Raw genomic sequence first — 20,951 nt, 5'->3', positions numbered from 1 at the left:
ATGACACATTTAAAAGTCTTAAATGACAAATTTAAGTTCAGGCCTCTTGAAACTGATGAGCCATGCTTAAACAAGATTTGTTGCACGTGCTAGTGGTAGGTACTGGTGCATTTTCTAGATAGGAACATTTTAAAGCCCCCCCACCTTTGAGGGCGACAGGTGCATCCCAAAGAAAGCAACAAAGAGAAGAGGCACCAAAGCAGCAGGAGGTGGTAGTAGGGCATTGCAACATTTAGACCTAAGAGAGAACTTGGAGAATATTCTCAGATCACTGCTAAAGAAAGTGATAGCAAAAGGGAAAGAGGCCAAGAGATGTAAAGAGGGAGGAGGGATGTGTGGAAGGATGGAAGGGGGTGGAGAAAGAGTTGAGCTGTGTCATGTATATGCACCAACTTCCCACGATGAATGTAATCATTTTGTACTGCAAACATGTACTAAGAAAAAGTGAGAAAAAAATAAATAAAAGAAAGAGGTCCGGAAAGGTTAATTTAGCTGCTCTATGACCAGGGCCGGTTAACACCAGACCAGAACTGGAAGGCTGGGCACTGGGTCAGCTCTCCCTCCCCCAACACCATGCTCCCCTCCCTGGCGGTGTCGGATGCACTCACTGGTGTACAATGAGCTGTCATCATCTTCCTCCTCTTCCTCTTCCTCCTCTTCTCTCGTGTAGAGGCAAGAAGAGTCTTCGTAGTCCGACTGGTGAGGCACGTTTTCTTTATTGTCATCACATTCAACCACAACAGTTGGCACTTGTCTTATTTCCGGAAGGCCCATAGGTCCTGCTTTTGTGACACCGTCACTCGAGTGCAATACAGAGCTGTGGTAAGAAGTGGAACAGGGGACTCGCTGCTCAGAGCTGTTGAAAATGCAGGAGGAAAGAGGAAGCTCATTTTAGCAAACGTCATATAAATGCCTTGAAACTTCTAAAATTGAGTTGTCCATGCCAGGTGTGGCGACCAGTAATCCTGGCACTCTGGGAGACGTGGGCAGGAGAATCGAAAGTGTGAGCTAAGCCCGGGTACCTAACAAGACTGAAAAAAAAAACGAAAAAAACCCCACAAGGGCTGGAGATGTAGCTCAGTGCAAAGGCCCTGACTGGGTTCGGTCTCCAGGATTTAAAAAAAAAAAATCAATTGTCCATTCCTAAGAGACAGCAGGTCTAGCAGGCATGTAAATCCATTTCTCATCTTACAGATCGGCATTTTACGACAACATAGTGTCCTGATGGGGAGTAGTGGCACGGATAGGAAGTAAGAATTCTAATTCCCTGAGGATGGATGGTGGTGATAGCTACAACAATATGAATGCACTCAGTGCACTTAACTGCACTTTAAAATGGTTAGGGTGACAATTTTCTTGGGGGGGCTGCTGTACAGGGGATGGAACTGAAGGACACTCCATCACTTGACTACACCCCAGCCTTTCTAATTTTGAGAGAGGGTTTCGTTGAAGCTGGTCTCCAACTTTCCATTTTCCTACCTCAGCCTTCTGTAAGAAGCTGGAATTAAAGTGTGAGCCACTGCACCTGGGTTCAGATGGCAAATTTTATGTTCTGTATATTTACCATAATTCTTTAAAAAAACCAGGAATTATAATTCCACAAATATTTCTGATTAAGGTCAGTATCTCCAAGATCAGAGCAAAGTTCACTTGGAACTCACACATGGATAGGAGGGGTAGAGAAGTAACTTGGTGGGAAAGCCAGAGGTCCAGACAGAAAGATACTACGCAAAGTTCAGGTTTCCAAAAGTATGCAGGATGGCCGTAGGGATCGTGTAGGGTGAAGGTTTGAAATGTTGTGGAAGGAGGTAAGGGAAAAGAACTGGAGCAGGCTATGGCGGTGCACATCTGTAATCCCAGCACTCTGGGAGACAGGGCCGGAAGATTGGGAGTTTGAGCTCGGCCTGGGCAACTTAGTGAGACGCTGTATCAAGAAAGAAAGAAAGAGAGAGAGAGAGAAAGAAAGAAAGAGAGAAAGAATGAGAGAAAGCAAGTAAGCAAGCAAGCAAGCGAGTGAGCTGGTGATGTAGCTCAGTGCGAAGACCCTGGGTTCAATCCCCAGTATCGGCAGGGGGTTGAAAGAATTGGGAGAGACCCATGAATGAACATCTGGATAGACAGTGACAGGGATGACAGAGCATGGTTCTTCACAAAGACGGTGTCCAGCCACAGAAGGCAACCACAGCCAATGTCAGCCTGTGCTTGCTTTCGTTTTCCTTTTGGCAGGTCAGTTTTCTAAGAAGTGATAATGATGCTCTCGGAGCCAACTGAGATCAAATATGCTTTTTAATTAAAAAGAGAAGAACTATACCATGTCTTTGAAAATAAAATAGTTACTTTCTTAGTAAAGTTTACGTAAAGATCCTGTAGCAATTTAGAGTCCTTCTAATGACAGCCTCTTCAGCAAAAATAATGAGAATATGGAGCCAGAAACACATAATTACATTTTTTCCTTTTTTGCAATGTTGGTGATGAAACCCCGAGCTTCACACATGCTGGTCAAAAGGTTTGTCACTGGGCTATACACCAGTCCAGTAAAATCTTTAATTCTTTTTCAGATTCATTGGAAATGGAATTTCTTTTCTCATTTAACAAATTTATGAACCCAGGAAACTCAATGTATTTTACCATCTAAAAGTGCTTAACACTCATTAAGAAATGGGCTGCGAAGTTATATGACCTATTAGAGAGTGGTACATTTAAATATTTTATCCTAAAGAAATCTTACTTATGATACATGAAGTCATGAGTTTCCTTTGAAGCTTTCAATTATGCTTTAAATTATTGTTATGTCTAACTTAAATCCAATTAACTTTCTTTTATTGTTTCAAAAGAGCTGTTTTTCTCTATTTTTCACATAACTCTTGGGTGACACAAAGAGAAAACCCAGTTAACATAGTCTGAGCTATGCTGTTGGATGCAATGAACTAAATTAATGTTAAAAAATCCTTCAACTACTGAAAAATGCAGCATCTTGCTGGGCTGGGTGGACTCAATGGTAGAGCTCTTGCTTAGCACGTGCTAGCACATGCGAGAGCCTGGGTTCTATCCTCAGCAACACACACACACACACACACACACACACACACACACACACACACAGTGTAGTGACTTCCCTAGTGGTTTAGGGAAGTCCATTTACAGCTAATTTCGTAGAACTGGCAATGGAAGCAGGAAGGTGGAGTGCATACATACATGATAGATGGTCTCCAGGGTGACAAATGCCACTGTAAGTTGGACTAAACGGGGACTTACTGCCCTACCCAGTGACAGTCACTGTATTCCAACTCTGCCTGGATTTCTACACTGGGCATTAAGGGAAGTGAGGATGGTACAGGCCAGAACTAATTTCATGACTTGTGTTTGCACTCCCCTGCCTTCCTCTCCCCTCCTTTATAGTTTAATTAGCAATGCTTCCTAGAAAGGAACAGCATTGGGACTGCAACAGCTGGGGGCCAGGGATGAAAAGCAGACAACAGATATCCTTGGCTGGTAGGAAGAATCTTTGAAGGAAAAATAAAGTTGGAAGCCAGAAAGTGTAAGAGTTCCTTACAGCAGAAAGCTCCAAATTGATTCCAAAGGACAGAGAGGGGAGCACTATTACGCAAAGGAAGAGAAGAAAGTCAGCCTCACAGGTGGTCTGTGAGAAACAAGGGCCTGGGGTTCCTCTGCCCTCACAGAGAGAGGGGAAGCGTGAGACAGGATTAGGATGGGGTTACATGGAGGCCCTTGTGTCGCGTTCAGGGTGTGCACCGCTGTCCACTCGCAGCCAACGAGGATCGTAAACTCAGCACCCACAAAGAATTAGTGGGCTGCAGTTGAAGAAAGGAAGACCCTGTATTTGTAAGGAGGAAAAAGCAGAAAACAGAAATCTGGCCTGAGGAGGGGGAAGGCATTCCATGCGGGCCTTTGTTCTTGGGGGGAACCCTTGTCCCCCGGGCCTTGTCACAATTTGATGGGCTCCCTGGGCTGTCCTTGGACTAAACCAGGGACCCTCACCCACGCATGCATTCCTTTGGGTGGGCTTTGTTCGACTTCTCTCAGGCAAGTCCCAAAGCCTTCTGTGCTGTCTGGTGTCTTTTCATCCCTGGTTTTCCCCTCCTTTCTCCACCCTTGTCTTTGCGACTGCTGCCAAGGGAATTTCTCTAGTGGAGTTTTAACTCCTAGTTAGGATCAGGCAGAAAACCAAACTCTATTCTTTCCCTGCCTACAGACACCTGCTAGACTAGTAAATGCTGTTCTTGCAGAATGAAAAAAATACAAGGCTGGAATGACTGATATTTAGGTGCAAATGTAAGTGGTTGAGAATCACATTCAAAGCGTATTAATTAAGGGATTGTTTTTAATTTTCAGGGGGACATGTGGTAGTATACCACAGGGGTCTTGGTGGCCTAAATTGGTTGGCATCTTTCTGAATGGCTTAGATAATAATAGGAAAGCACCGTCATCAAACACATGTAGGAACTGAGGTAGAGAAGGAGGGGGAGTGAAAAAAGGGAACATTTCCCGGATGTTGCCCACCATTCTACAAATGTTCCCAGACAGTCTTCCATTTCATCTTTATGACAGGAAAAGTTATTATTCCTATTTAATGAAGCAGGAAATTGAGGCTCTGAGAGGGTAATTAATTAGCCTACAGATACAGGTGAGAAGGGGAGGAGTTGGAATTTGAGCCTACTCTGTTACAATATTCCGTATCCCCAAATTGAACTGTGACCCTTACAGGTCTGCATGCTTTGACTGGACACAAATCCCACTAACTGTACCCACAAGATGGAGGAAACATTACATATAACAAAGATACATAAAAGTGGGGACTGTTTAAATCTTACTGACCAGGGCAGGCAGTGGTGTCCGACCTGTCACGAATGGGCCACTCCTGGGCACAGAGTTTAAAGTGTTCATCTTGGATGCTGGGTTCAGAACAGTCAGGATGCTGAAGGACTCCTCTATTACCTATTGTTGGGGCTGCTCTTGTACCAAAATGGCACAATGGCTGCAATGGAGCCCTAAATATTTACTATCCAGTTCTTTTTAGGAGAAGTTTCCTGACCCCCAATCTAAACTAACATTTCCTGCCCCTCCATCGTACTCATAGTTCCTTAATATTTTGTGTAGGCCATTTCTGAAGTCCATTACTCTATTTACACTGTCATTTACTTTATATTTTTCTTCAAGTCAAAACATCTTAAAAGATTACTTATTTTAGCTTTAAGAAAATGATGTTTGTTATAATAACATATGCTAATTATGTTTATAACTTATGTTAAATACATACAATATTTTATATTAGTACATGTATTTTATTATTCATGTTATGCATATCAGTATGTATCTTAAAGAAAATATTATGACTTTTATAAAAAAATGGTCTCAAACTCATTTACTCACCACCCAGCTTGCCCATTATACTGCTGTCAAATAAGTCTGATTATATAATTCTCTCAATTACAGCAGGGACCAGTTGTGGAGTCAATAGTTGCCTGGTGGGGCCACTACAGAAACAGCTGGAGATCTCTGCTGGCCAATCAGGTTGTGGCCCAAGCAGATGTGAACCAAGCAGGTGCTACAATACCTGGTTTCTCATAGGGAGAAAAAGGTATTGTTTAGGAAGCTAGGGGAATTCACCAAAAGGGGTTTAAAACATCTATTAATAAGTAACCACTGAAGGCCAAGTATGTGGCCACCAATGTTGGAGACATCATCTTTTGGTTAAATGCTGCTCTGCATCGAGCTTTTTCAACAGCAGCATGACTGGCAGTTTGGAGCAGAAGATTCTTGCCTTTAGGGGCTGTGCTGTGCATCGTAGTAGGTTTAGCATCACACCTAGCTTCTACCTACTAGGTGCCAGTAGCATTTCCTCCAACTATGACAATTAAAAGTATCTCAGGGCATTGCCAATTATGTATCTTCTGGGTTGGGACAAAAATGGCCTTGGTTTGGGGACCTCTGGCCTAGAACATCCACAATGGCTTTGTTACTTGCTGCATTCCTATGGACCACAGGAGTAACTCTGGTGATTCAGGAATTCCCAGCACCCATGGAATCACCCAGATCCTATCCCTTAGGGTCCTAAAATGCAGTGACTCAGATTGGCATCCCCACTTTGTATCGACACTTTGCTGCTAGCAGGGTTCCAGTTAGCGAGTTATTTGCACCCCTGCTATGGTTTCCAAGCAGTTACACTATTAATAAAAAAGCTCCATATTGGCTCTGGAGTGAGGCAGCGTTTCTCATTATGTTTACCAGATCAGTGTTTACTCAATGACACTCTAGTGGCCTGAAACCATCATCATGTCCTCTAGCGTGATAACATGCCACATTCCCTCAGGAGAAGCTGACTCATGCAATCAGATCTGTTCTAGACCTTTTGCACCAAAGTTCTTTGCATTAGCATTTAGTTTGTTTGCAATTCAAATGGACCTCATCACACATGGGTTATGTCCTGCTCCTCTTCCCACTGGCTGGTTGACTATTAAAACCTCAGGTAAACATAAAACAGCTCATCCTAATCTCCTAGTGGAGCCTTAGTTGATTTTAAAATATTTTTTTGCAGTGTTGGGGATGGAACCCAGGCCCTTGCAAACACAAAGCAAGTGGTCTGCCACTGAGCTACATCCCCAGCCCCAGCCTCTGTTAATTCTTACTGGATTATTATTACAGAAAATGATAAAATTAACATTTTTAAAGCACACATTTAAGCTTTGCAAGAACCCTAAGAGATAAGTACTATTTCTTTCTTTTTTGGTACTGGGGATCGAACTCAGGACCTTGCACTTGTGAGGCAGGAGCTGGAACCACTGAGCTAAATCCCTGACAGGGATAAGTACTATTGTGTAGAAAGGACAAACTCCAGGCATCTGGCCAGGGCCACACAGCTGGATGGGAGCAGGCATTTCCAAACTCAGACAGTCGAATACGGGACCTGATCTCTTACTGATGTCTCTAGCCTGCTGCCTGTGCCGATATGGTGGTCCCACCATGTTTCTGAAACTTACTCTTCTACAACTCTTCCCTTCCCACCACCATCCAGCTCATCCTCTGTAAGCTGTCAAACAGGCCTGGTCATGTAAGTCTCTCAACTGAAAGAGGCTTGAAGGGCCTCATGTAAGCCAGATAAACTCTAGCATTTTCTTTGGTGTGGCCTATGAGGTGTCCTACGATCTGACCTCCAATTTCTTTCCTTCTTTTTCTTTTTTTAAACTTTAAGACATTTTAATGGACACATAAAAACATAAAAATGGAATGTTTATGGGGTAGCATGTGATTTTTGATACATGCATAATTTTTAGATTGGGGTAACTATATCTTTGTGTGTGCATGGGGGAGGGACTGGGAATTGAACCAAAGGTCTTTGTACTGAGCTACATCCCCGGCCCTTTATTCTGTGACAGAGTCTCACAAAATCTCTAAGTTGCCCAGACTGAGCTCAAACTTGTGATCCAGAGTGCTGGGATTAGCAGTGTTTGGCACCACGCCTGGCTCCATAACTGTCTTTTTGAAATATACAGAACGTTATTGTTACCTCTTGTCACCCCGCTATGCACTAGCACCCCAGAATATGCTGCTTTCATCTGACTGAGACATGGTGCCCATCGATCAACCTGATTCCTTTCCACTTCATTTGTTAGTATTCCGAGTGTTCCAGCCACACAAGGCCACTGGCCACTGGCCAAGTACATTGTGGACTTTCCTGCCTCCTTCTCTCTGGTCTGCCTTGATATGCTCCCTTCCAAGTTTGACCTGGAACATCCTTCTCATGGTCAGGGACAGCTCAGATGCCTTTTCTTTTGGTGCAGCCTTTTCTGATTTTTTTCAAAGGAAAGCAATCCCCTCAGGTTGTGTCTACAGACTCTGCCTCCATCTCTGCTATGGGATCTGTCACATTATAATTGCATGAGTAAGTACCTGCCAATGACTGCGAGCCTCCAAAAGACAGAGGCTAATTAATATTTATTGTCATACCTAAGCCTTATTATTGAGCATATTTTGGAATGGATGGAAAAGTCAATCCAATGTTTGAATTCAAGTCTCTTAGAATGAGAGTAGGCCATATTACAGTACTGCTATAGTTTGGAGCTTGTGTCCTTCAAATATCCATGTGCACTGACTTGCTCCACTGGATGGCACTGTTGGGAGGCAATGGAGTCCATAGGAGGTGGGGCCTAGTGGGAGGTCTTTAGGTTACTGGGAGTGTATCCTTGAAGGGGACTGTGGGACCTGTGGTTTCTTCTTGTTGTTCCCTGGGCCTGAGGTGAACAGCTTTGCTCTGATGCATGCTCCTGCTTTGATGAGCTGCCTCAACCAAAGCAACAGGGCCAAGTGCTCATGGGCTGAAACCTCTAAAACTGTGGCCCAAAATAAACCTTCTAAATTTATAAGTTAATTATCCCAGTTATATGTTTTAGTAATGGAACACTGACTAATGCAATTTCTATCACTTAATTTTCTAAAACAATTATCCCCAGCTCTTAGATCGACTTGTGTTTTTGTAAGCGAAAGCATCACTGTGAAAGCAGAATTAAGGGTTTTAGGTATAGTGGTCTGGAGTTCTCTTTCCTAAGAGGACAATCCAAAGAGTTCACACACAGAGATCTATGCAGACAGAAGGCAATGGTACCTACATGCTTTCTACATCAGAACTATGTACGGACAGACGATGTGACAGAGAGACTAAGGCTATGACATCTTCCCATTCTATGCTCACACCTGTTAGTCTACTGCAATAATGACTGGCCAGAGTTAGGCTTCTCTGTAAGGGGAGGTCACTGGGGTAGATGAGATCCACACATTTCCTCTAATACTAACATTTAATTATGAATTTAAACGAACACCAAAGGTCTTACTTTCCAGGGGGAAAAGGATGACCTTGTTTCCCATCGTCTGTAATTTTCCTAATAAATGTAATAGGGATGGAACATGCAGAAGCTGAAGAGCATTCCATGACATTCAAAAGATGATGAGCAGTTGCACAATTCTGGAATACTTTTATGCTATGACTTAAATACACCAGGGGACTTCCATTGTTTAGAATGAAGGGGCATTATAAAACATTCATCTTCTCATTTAATTTTCACAAAGACTTGCAGAGTAAAGAAGGGTATTTTACTATTTTGATTTCATGGATGAGGACATTAGGTCTCTAAGAACATTAGTAATCTCTTGGCTGTGATCTCAGCAGGGATGAGATCTTTGGTTTTCCCACCCCAGGGCCCATGGTCTTCCCATTAACCACATTGCCTGCCTTCTCCCAACCAACCAGTAATGTCTATTATTTTCCGTACTATGTCTGTGTTGATTACTAAATGCAAATGATTATTAAATCTTTACAATGAAAAGCAGAGAACATGTTCACACAACGCGCCTACTCATTGGCAGTGAATTTGGCTGTGGAGAGCCCCATGATGACAGGTCATTATGGAACATACAGTTGGGATTGAATTCTGAATTTGGGGGGTAGCACAGTTTTAATGTGAGTAGCACGTGGTTGTGGGTGAGTAGGTGTGCAGAGAGAATGGGTTGCAAGAGGGAGGGGAGAATAATTACCAAGCTCGATGACGAAGTCATGGATAATGGGCTGCTATCAATAAAAAGGTGGCACGCAAAGGATGTGGTATCTATTGTGGCCACTTTGATGACAAATGTCCTTGAGGATAGAAAGGCATCACCATTGCTATCCTGCCAGGACCCTGCTTTACTTTTCTGCAGTGACCTCTCTTTATTTTACATATTGCATATTTATTGTTTATCATCTATTTCCCATTGTAAAGTAAGTCCCCAAGGACAACGACTTTGTTCTTGTTTTCTCCTTAGTGGATTGAAGAGCCTGAATGCCTTTCTTCATGGAAATGAATGGAGAGTGAGGACCGAACAGATATTTCCTAACATGCAAAGGAAACATTAAGCATAGAAGCATTTGGAAATCTGGAGAGAAGATGGCAGCCCTAAGTTAGTAAAAGGTGCACATTTTAAGTGCTATTCTTCATTACGTTCTCAAGATGCACTGGAGAAGGAAAAGCTTTATCCCCCTTGTGGTCCAGTCTCCACCAAGAATGACACTGAAATAAGTCCTCTCTTTGGAAAACTCCACTGTCTTCTTTGACTCTGCTCAACCAAGTAGGAAACACAGATGAAGAGCATAGTGCCCCTCAGATACCCACTTTCCTATTTTTTAAATCATCGCATATTTCCAAGGAATCTCTAGACTTTGAAAATTAAGATTCTGACATTCCATGGTCCTTATTGGGTAAGGCACAGACCTTATTTTTATTTTTTATTTTTTGGTACCGGGGACTGAAAATCCCCGGCCCAACAGACCTTATTTTTAATAATTCAAAAAGAAACAAAAGTCAAGATAGGGACAAGTAGTTGAGGTCATTTCATCAGTTGGTTGCCTTTGAAGGGGGCTTTACAATCACTGCTTCATCTCTATCACATGGCAACGGCTGATGAGTAGGAAAGCACCATGTCTCAGCATCTGGGTGGAGAATTATTGGTTATCAAATATCTGAAATCAACCAATAACAAATGCTGGTGGGGTTGTGAGGAGAAAGGAACCCTTCTTCATTCTTGGTGGGAGGGCAGACTGGTGCAACCACTGTGGAAATCAGTATGGAGATACCTCAAAGAACTAGGACTGGAAGTCCCATTTGACTCAGCTATTCCCTTGCTGGGTATCTTCCCAAAAGGATTAAAAGCATCATACCACAGTGATATATGCGCACCCATGTTTATAGCAGCACAGTTTGTAACAGCGAAAGCTTGGAAACAGTCCAAGTGCCCATCAACTGGAAACTGGATAAAGAAGATGTGTTTTTTTTTTCAATAAAATGGAGTACTACTCAGCCATAAAGAATGAGAAACAAGAGACATTTATAGCTAAGTGGGTGCACACTGAGGCCATACTCTTAAGTGAAATAAAGAGGACACATGTGTAAATACCGGATAGTTTTTCTGGTGTGAAAAACTGAAAGTGTAAATCAGAATCAAAATGTATAATTGATATTGTGAAATAGGAAGAAAATGTCTAAAGGAGTAGGGGAAGTGGGAGGGGAAGGGGAAAGGGAAGAAGGGAAAAGAAAAAATATGAGAAAAGGAAAAAATGGAAACAAAGTCTTTGTAAATAGGGAAGAGTGGAGGGGGTGAAGGGCGCACAGGTAATGGGGAGTAAATAAGAACCAAGATACATCATGTAGAGGTACAAGATCCCAATGATGAATGTAACTGTACTGTATACCTAAAATGTACCAATAAACTAAATGGAAAAAAAAAATCTCCGCAGATTGAGTCAGGAATCGGGGGCAAGTTACAAGATTAAAAAGTCTCCTTTACGTCCTTAATCTTCCTTGAAAACCCTCAAGAACCATCTTACCATCATTTATAAAGAAAAATGTATATTAAAGGGATATTTCTTTCTGGCATCTGATTCCAAATGAACTGATTTTAAAAACAAAACAAAACAAAAGCCACGAATCTCCCCAAAGGACAGAGAAAATTTATTATCGACAAATATGACACTGAAAATGGAATTAAAGTTCAATAGGAACAGCTTTTGTAATTCCATCTGCAGGAGTTATGAAGAGAGTTTTCAGAGGAGAGAGAACAAACAGCTGTTTTCTTCTTGGAGACCAAAAATGTGTGAGAAATTATGCTACAAATTGCAGTGCCTGAGGCTGAAAAATGACAGAAATAACCACTGAAACCCAAGAAAATAGTTAATCAGCTTCGTTTTAAGAAAGCAGGCACACATTGTGTGGCTTATCATGGCCCAGGATTAGCCTTCTAAGATAAGGAACACAACATAGAGCTTTTGTTTTTTGTTGGACTTTAGTCAGCAGGAAACTATGCCGCTCTCTTTATAGATGAGGGCACCGAGTAGGGAGTATAGTTGGAATTTCTTTTCCTAGAAGTGGTAATGGGTTTGAATTAACTTGTTTCCAATCCTTTTTTTTTTTCCCTCTCTGTCTTTCCAGGGATCAGGGCCCATGTTTCTGAAATGGTGCCTGGGACTGGGAAGCGATGAATAAAACCATGACATGCAGATGGTGATCAACAGTCTACCCCTCCCAGCACTCTCCATTTCTGATGATGAAACTAAACAATGCCATCTTTACTGACTTTATCTCTAGATATCTGCCAGTGTCCTTGGTCATGCCTGATGGGGGTGGTGCTACTAGGAGGTTGTGCAGAGTGAGGAGACCATGGCTGAGTCCCAGCTGGGCTTCACTGGCCGTACCTATTGGTCTTTGGTTCCATCTCAGTTAAGTGGAGAAGTCTACTTGCCTAACTTATAGGTGGCTGCAAGATCAGAGGAAAATCGTAGTACAGTGTGTTTCATACATGTCAAAGTTGGTAGTTGGTGTCTTAACTAGGGATGTACTTGCACACTAGCAATTTATCATACACTAATCACTACGATAGATATATCAACTAATGCCCCATTAATAGACAGATAATATCCACTAATGGTCTATTATGGATAGATGTTATTCATTAATTTATTCAAATATTTCCTTTCATGTTTTTTATTTTTGACCTGTAAAAATTTTGTGGACAGCGGCTTCCAAGAAAAGTAAAGAATCAATACTCATGCTTTGGGAAAGGGCAGGGTTTCCGTAGGAGCAGACACAGGAGTTCAAGTGCAGATTCTTTTTTGAAAATACACTTCCTTTTTCATCCTCTTAAGACTTCAAAAGATGTTAATGTTTGTATAGTCCCATCTCATCTTTCTGCTAATGATCAGCTTCCCAGCCCTGTAGAGCAGGAAGGTGTTATCTTGCACCAAAATCATCTCATGGCCCTTGGAATAGTGGTTAGAACTGAAAAACAATAAGTACATGCAGCCACATAAATATGATGAATATATGCCTTACAAGCAAGCAACTAATCTAATGTAAGAGGTTGGTAACTCTGGCTTCCAAGGGCTAGGGACAAATGTCTAACTAGAATTGCAACAGAGTTTGAAGAGGTGTTGTTCGACAGAAGAAGAGAAGTTTTCCTTGGAAAAAATTCATTTAACAATGGATACCATTTACTCTGCAATGAATGAAACACTGAACTTCAAATAAGTGCCAATTCACAAGCAAATAACACCTAGGACTTCAGTTAGGGCAGTGATTCACATCTGCTTATTATCGTGGAGCACTGTGGTTTGCAGGTGAATGTTACAAACATAAGCCAATGCAATAAATAGGTCAGACTGTTAAGTTTCAAAGAAACCCTGGGGATTGCCAAGTTCAGGACCAAGTATTATTTTTTAGAATTTCCTGAGACCCTTGAGGCAACATGAAGAAAAGCAATTGTCACCATGAAATGGATTTATACTTGGATTATAAATTGCATTGTGCTCTTTGAAAGGGCTCAAAATAATCATGGGATAATAGAGTTTTAGAGATGGAAGGGACTGCGGGGGGCTACCAATTTCAATTTCTTCTGTCCAACATAAAATGATTCTTTTTTCAATATTTTTGACAAGTAATAATTTCATTGCTAGCTAATATGTACATATAAAAAGGGATAATATAAGAAGACAAAAAACTATTTATATACCTATATTTATTAGTATTATTTTAAAGGAAAGACTGTATTATTGTGTATATATCACAATGCGTGGTATGCAGGGCTCAGTAGGTCCAAGAAGATTCTGGAACTTTCTTGGCTCTGGTGGACCACCACGGTTCTGACCTGTGATAACACAGATATATGCCTTATTAAGTGCATTTCCCAGCAAAGGTAAAGCCATTGTATTTCTGAAACTTTCCACATCAGAGTTAACAACCTACTTCAATACATCTAATAGAGGGTTACAGAGCTGGACAGGTCCTTAGCAAATGATCTGCTCTGTAAGGTTTCCCTTTGTGTAAGTAAACAAGTAAACCCTCTGGGACTGCTGCTGGCCTGATCTCTCCTGATCTCCAGTGTCCTCTCTAGTGTCTTGAGTTTCTTCCATATGCCCGATTATAATTTTTTGTCATTATTCTCATTCTCTATGACTGATCTTCTAAAAACTTGGGGAGTAATTGCCAGCTTTCCCCCTCTTTTAATTGAAAATCTCATCCACCCATTTGGAGACGGTAGGTAACTCCTTCTGAGCTGATGAAAATATTCTCTCATACTTTTCTCCCTTTTCCTCTGGCCATGCCTCTTTTAGCTCTCAGTTTAAATGCTCTCTAGAGAAGAACACCCTGAGTTCCACAGCTGAATGCCCTGCTGTGCACTCTCCTCCTACTCTGCACCCTCCCGGTATGACCCACACAGCCTATCTCCCCGGGGACCCGAAGCTCCACTGAGGGAGGCCACCTCTGTATTTAGTTCACTGGTGTTCCCATGTCCAGGTGTAAAGTTTGGATCCAAAAAGGTGCTCAGTGAGAACTGCTGATGGATCTTCTAGTTACTAAGTGCTAGGCTTTGACTGTGTTCCCCCAAATTCAAGTGCTAGAAACAACCCCCAGCAGGATCCAGGAGTGCAGGAGTAGTGGCCAATCCAGGTATCTTCTCACTGTAGACTGGATAGGCTTTGCTGACGATCAGATACGGGGTACAAGAAAAAGGAAGTTGTTAAGGGTGAGCCTATGTGTCAAGTGTGAACAACTGGAAGTATGAAGCTTCCTTTCATTAAGAAGGGAAAGTCTTCCCTGAAAATACTCCTAAAATTCCTGTGGGGTCAAGAAGGCCCCTATCAAACTTCATTTTGCTAAGAGGAAACAAGAGCACAGAGAACTCAGGACTGAATTAATATCAGAAAGAAAATCAGTGGCTGATTAGAATTTAAAGTCTGAATTCCAGAATGGAGGCCACCTAGATCAACAGCTTACTGCAGATATTAAAAATAAAAAGTTGCATAATATTTGAAATGAGAAAACATCACCTCCCAAAAAAGACACTAATCACACTGATGGAGACAAACAAAGACAATCTCATTTGCAGAAACCGGTACAAACAAACAAAATCTCCAGCAAGATTGGATGGAGCCCATTTGCAATCTTCCTGTTACAGGCACTGAGGACAGATTTTATGTGCTATATAATTTCGCTTAATGCTCACTGTCATTTATTGGGCATTTACAATGTGCCATGCAATGACCTGGCTGATTTGGACTGATTAAATCATTTGATCCTCACAAATAACCCAAATGAGGCTGGGAGTATTATTATCATCCTTGTTTTATAGAAGAGGAATGAAAGGTCAAAAGAGGTTAAGCAATATGCTTTGCTAATAAACTATGTGTGAGATCCAAATCCTGGTGCTGGGTTCTGGGACCCACATACTTGGTCATGAGGTGGGGGCTCCCTCCAGCTCAACTGTGCTGGCTACAGCAGCCGCGGGACTTTGGATAACACAAATCCATTCAGTTTGCTTCATCTGGTCTCAGGTTGCCTTGTTCTATACCTCTCCCCTCCAACTGGGTGAGCCGAAGGTGGAAATAACTGCCATGTTTTAGTGCCACCAAGCAGATGCAGGGAGGGTAATGATTAAAAACCTTTTCATACAAATCAGAAAAGGTTTAGCAAAACCTCTGGGGAATGTAGACAATATATAAAACGTCTAGAGAGGCCCTTAGATAAAGGATATGGTAAGTTCTTCAAAGATTTGAAAGCCATATATATATTTATTTATTGTTGTTTTTGTTTTTACCTTTTCGCTATGCAACACTGGGGATAGAACCCTGGGCCTCACGTTGACCTACATCCCCTGCCATTTTTTCATTTTCAGAAAGTTTCTTACTAAGCTGCCCAAGAGGGCCTTGAACTTCTGCTTTGGTCTTCTGAGGAGATGAGATTACAAGTAGGGGCCAGCATGCCCAGGCAAAAGCTTTTTATAGGAAAGGAAGATCAGAAATAAAATTGGGGAAATACGTTACAATAGGTAAAACACTTTATGTAATATGAAAAAGAATTTTCAATAATCAGACCTTCTTGCCAGTGGAGCAGGCTGTCTTGGGGCTGAGGTTGCCATTCAAGCAGAGACTAGAGTTTAAATGGTCAAGGACAACATCATGGGTGGGGGTTGGTTGTCTAGAGAGCCTTCAAATCCCTTCCAGTGACAAGATGACTATTTTATAGATGTATAGCCTGAAGTGTGGCATCAATGCTCTTTAATTAATCATTTGATCTTTATATTACCAACCATGTTTTCTTCAGGACCAGACTACAAGTCTGGGCTGGGACTCTACAGGGGACAGACATTCTAGCAGATCACAAGGGCAGAGTTGGCCCAAGAATCTCTGTAGGGGGATTGCCTTCGTGTTCAGTAATATTTTTTTCCTCCTTGTAGTGTTTCTGTTTTGGGTCCCTGGAAATTGCCAGGGGGACAGAGAAACAATTCTTTCTGGATGAAACTTGGTTAGGTCCAGAATGAAATCATGTTGAGAGGCAATGGGGAGAATTTTTAGGTAATGAATAGAAGAGAGTGGTAGCTCCCTCACTACATGGGGAAGTGGGCTGTGTCCTGGGCCTTCTCTCAGATGCCTTCTATGACTCCTGGGAGAGCATGTGGAGGCTCAGAAGAATGCAATCTTTATTGGGGAAGAAGATCTCTCCTTCACAGGGTGGGCAGTCTTGTCAAAGTGATGCTGAATTAATTCCCAATGTCCTGGCTGGCCTACATGGCTACCTTGTAAGGGGTGGAGGAGAGAGACAGAGGAGGTAATGAGAATCTGGGGGTGGCACAGGTACGGAGGAGCCTTGGGTCAGCTGCCGAGGTCATGCTGGAGCCTCCTTCCTACACCCCAACATCTCCTTCTAGTTTGTTCTCTGATTCATTTTAATAAAGAGCACTGCCCAGTACAGGTCCAACAAACCTACTCATGGGTCTGAACTCCAAGGAAACACTGCACAAATACCTATGGACGTTATGAAACGCATGTTTTAAGTAGCAATATGCTACTGATATGTTGTTATGAGTGTCTTCTTCAGATGATTAAAGCCTGGATGATTTACCTGGTGTAGAGTAGACATTGGAAATTATGTTGATGGTCAGTTGCCTAGGAAGCAGCTATGCTAAGGGAGAGACTTCTGAATTTGGGTAGAAAGACCCACGCCTCGGCCCCTCAGCTCACTACTAAATGTTTAGGCAAAAAGGACAATTCTTATTGTTCATTTCCTCTAATTTTTAATCTATCACAAACTGATGCTTTTGTAACATATAATTAAAGATGTTCAGAAATGAAGCCCTTTTTAATCACAGGAGTCAACAGATAAAATCATTCTACCAAATTGCTATAAAAGTACCTAAAGTATGCTCTCAATTTCTGCACTTACGTGGCTGCAGATGGGTAACAAGCATCGTGCGGACCACGCTTTGAGTAGGGAGTGTTGGGGAGCTTATTCAACCTTACTTTCTCCATGTACTCAGCTTCCCCAAGGGGTGTGAGGATCAAACATGATGACGACAGTGATGGCTGTGATGGTGGGGTGTGGATGTGTAGCAGATTAAAGGATGCCACCTGAGTTTTAAGTTACTATTGTTCTCACTAACAGCAATAATTGAAAGCCAAAACAAAGGGCCAAATGAAATTGCTTTTTGTTGCACAGGGAGGATTGGTATTAACACAAAGGCATCAAGTAGAATTCCTAGAAATATCAGCTTCCCTCTTAGCCAGATCATTTCCCAAACACACCCTTCTTGGCTGACAGGGAGGAAGCCACACCCTAGAGTTTTGGCCTGTGTGCATCTTGCCTTAGGCTCTCTGCCTTGCTGATCTGCTGGGCCTCCCAGACTGTAATTTCCCTGCCCACTGGACCCAGTGAACAGCAGCCACTACCATGGGACATGAAGGTCCCGGGTCCAGGTGGAAACACTTTCTCCTTGTCAGGCAGGGGACCTGGTCAAGTGAGGTGCTGGGAAATCCCCGGTATTTCTTAGGCAGGAGGCAGGGGGGTGGTGGAATCTGGACACACCCAGGTGCACACACAGGAGTAATTGTGAGCCAGTATTAGAGATGAGCCTCTCCCCACCTGGGACAGCCAGGGTCTCCTGCATGCTTGCCGATAGGGGTCCCCTGTGCAGGTCTCCCAGAAACACTTCTGGAGGCCTATTCAGGTGAGAGGGGGCTGTCCAGGGGTTGCCAAGTCCTCAAGCTCGGCTCCCGTGGACATGATCTACCTGTCCTACTTGCTTCCTCCATCAGCAAGACACCTGCCCCAGCCCCTGGCTAAACATTTAAATTGTCTTTTGAATATCATGGAAATAATATATACAAAATTAAAAAGTAAGCAGTAAAGTATGAAATACAAACATATTTTCTTCCCATTTCCCCATCCCAGGGTGACCTCTATTAATTACATGTACATCCTTTCACAAAATGGTAATATTTAGGCAAACGTGACATGGGTGTGTGTGTGTGCGTGTGTATGTGTTGTCTGTGTGTGTTACTATTTCTTTGTGATAAATGTGATTATAGTTTGACAATTGGCAATATCATTTTTTTTTTCTTCCAGACTTTCCTTGACAATCAGTTTTTGGTCTGATTTTACTTTCAAGTTTTTTTTTTTGCTTTGTGGGGATGAGGGCTTGTCCTCCAGCCAACCTCGCTCCTTCCACCCCTCCCTCCGGCCCCTCATTACCTTTCCAGCCTCTGCATGGTCATGGCCAGCGTCTTGTTGAGTTCGTCTATCATCCTGCAGCCCGAGGGGTGCATGGGGAGGGTGCCAGTGGAGGAGGGCAGGTGCTGGCCGTGGCTGCCATACTGTAGCTGATGCTGGATCTGGGATGGCAGGACGGTGTGGTGGTGCTGGGCCATGCCCTGCTGGCCGCTCTTCTGGGCTGCGTAGGATGCCAGGGAGAGCTCTGGTCCCCCTACGGGCATGCAGATCATGACTTTCTTTGGAGGTAGCGGAGGCGAGAGTTTCACTGGCAGACAAGGCAATTTCACAGGGGCGCCAGGATCTGTGTCAAAAGGAGGGCAAGAGGCAGATGTGAGCTAGGGGGTGTCAGAAGACATCCAGAACGCCCCATGTGCCCACCCTGGGATTGTGGCCCTTGAGGTGGCCCCCTGGATACAGTGCAACCTTTGAAGCTCCAGCAGGTTGCCCTACTTAGTGAGAATCACAGCTTCCTTCCTGCTTGCAGTGCACTGGCCCTAAGGGACCCCAGGAACCCCAATGTCAGCAGTGGCTGTCCCAGGTCACACCAGCCTGAGGCTCCTGAGCAGCCCAGACAGGATGGCAGCAAGAAAGGGGTATGTGATGATTCTCTTGCTCCTGAAAACCCACTGGCTGTCAAAGATGTCTTTTTTAGGATCTACCATGATGTCTGTGACTTTAATGTGTCTTTTCAGCTGACACCTGGGGACAGAAGCCAGCCCTAGCCAGGATCAAATCCACTATCAGTGTGTCCTTCACAAGTAGCTTGAATGCTGCCAATCTTAGTTCCCTCATCTGTCACCAGGGAAGACCTCCCCACCTCAGGAGCTTGCTGTGTGAGGATTAGTTGTTGCAGAGTCTGGTTCATGCCCACCACCCACACAGGCAGTCTAAACTGCTAGATGGCTCCCTGGGGACATTCTGGGGGTGTAAACGGCATATATGTACAGACCAGAGATAATTTTATATCATATTTCAATAATTTTGTGAATCAAACAAGGGTGTGCACACTGAGCCATCAGAACATGTCCCTTGTACCGCCATGTTGGCACCTGACAGATTCTGGTGTAGAACCAACCCCTTGGTTCCATGCCAGTGCTCCAAAAGCTTCCTAGAAATGGTTCACATTGAGGGGGGTCAGGGTCAAACCCATGCCCAGATTATCCTGGGGAGGGACCTGAGAGTCCTCTGTACCCCACATTCCTGGAAAGCATCTGGCAATGTGGAGGGGCAGTTGAGCCCTGTGCACTGCAGGCTGGTCTTGGAGAAATGTGGGATGTGGGGTGTGGGAGGGGAGGAGTGGGGTGTCCCGACATCACACCTGTCTCACGCTGAGGAGCACTACTTTATGCTGACAGATGATCTCAGAGGTCTTAAAATACAGAAAAGCTTTTCTCCAGCTGTCAGTCTGCTTGGTGTGTGGCCTTCCTGCCATCTAACTCTGTAGCCCTGCAAATGAGCACAAATCTGACCCTGTCACCACGCAGTTAGAGTCTGGACATGGTCTTCAGGCCTCCCACAGCCCATCTGCCGCTAGCTTCATCTCTTCAGAGCCCCATTTTGCTCTGGTTCCCCCAGCTGGGAACAACCCTTCCTCTTCCTGTGGTACCTGGAAAGGTAGCTCCTGAGCAGTTCCTCCCGATTTCTCTCCAGGACTTCACTGATTTGGTATCCCACAGATTCAGTCTCCACCTTCAGCTGAGTCTGCCAGGTGGCCTCTGTGCTCCCTCACATTCTCATGAGAGCAGCTTCCCTCCTGCCCACCCTCTGAGAGACTGGAGGGGACATCCAGGCTCCCTTCTCCCTTTGGGCCCAGCTGCCCCTTTGCATCCTAGCCCCACACATGCGCCTTCACTCCTGACTGCTCCTCCATACCTGTGGCCTGGGTGTTCCTTTCCCTCAGGTTGGAACATCTTCTGTTTTGTCTTTTTGGTCAATTCCTACTCTCCCTTCCTGATCCAGCTCGCTAAGAACCTCCCTGGACCCTTGCATCACTCTCCTGTGCCCTGGGTGCCGAGGACACGCCTTGCCTCTGTGTTAAAAATGATGGCGGTCATCATTACAGTCAAGACTTCCATAGACCGACTTTCCCTCATCCAAAATGCTTAGGACCAGAAATGTTTCAGGTTCCAGATTTTTCTGGATTTTGGAATATCTGCCTATACATAATGAGACAGCCTGGGGAAATGAGACTCAAGTCTAAATATGAAATAATTTACATGTCATACACCTTCTACCCTTACTCTGAAGGCAATTTTATACAGTATTTTTAATAATTTTACACATGGCAGACTGAAACATGACAAAATGTGGCTTGTGGCATCGTGCTAACAATCTAAAAGTTCCGAATTTTGGAGCATTTTGGAGTTT

At 43.5% G+C, this 20,951-nt stretch overlaps 1 protein-coding gene across 11 annotated transcripts in view; it reads right to left on the bottom strand.

The window, feature by feature from the left end:
- The window catches only part of Phactr1 (phosphatase and actin regulator 1), a 512,176-nt gene that overhangs the window by 44,151 nt on the left and 447,074 nt on the right, over nt 1–20,951 (bottom strand). For all 11 annotated transcript variants that reach the window (XM_013073205.3, XM_004847676.4, XM_087181168.1 and 8 more), the window contains 2 exons: nt 18,564–18,885; nt 609–856 (listed from right to left, as the gene is read on the bottom strand). In XM_013073205.3, coding sequence (XP_012928659.1) covers nt 609–856; nt 18,564–18,885 — 570 coding nt within the window. The remainder of the gene's footprint in view (nt 1–608; nt 857–18,563; nt 18,886–20,951) is intronic.

Source organism: Heterocephalus glaber, unplaced genomic scaffold, assembly GCF_053883595.1.
Source record: "Heterocephalus glaber isolate CG9 unplaced genomic scaffold, H.glaber_assembly_v1.0 deba00001472, whole genome shotgun sequence".
Classification (NCBI taxonomy): Eukaryota; Metazoa; Chordata; class Mammalia; order Rodentia; family Bathyergidae; genus Heterocephalus; species Heterocephalus glaber.
Note: the sequence above shows the minus strand (reverse complement) of the source record. Positions and strands in the feature narration are given on the sequence as shown.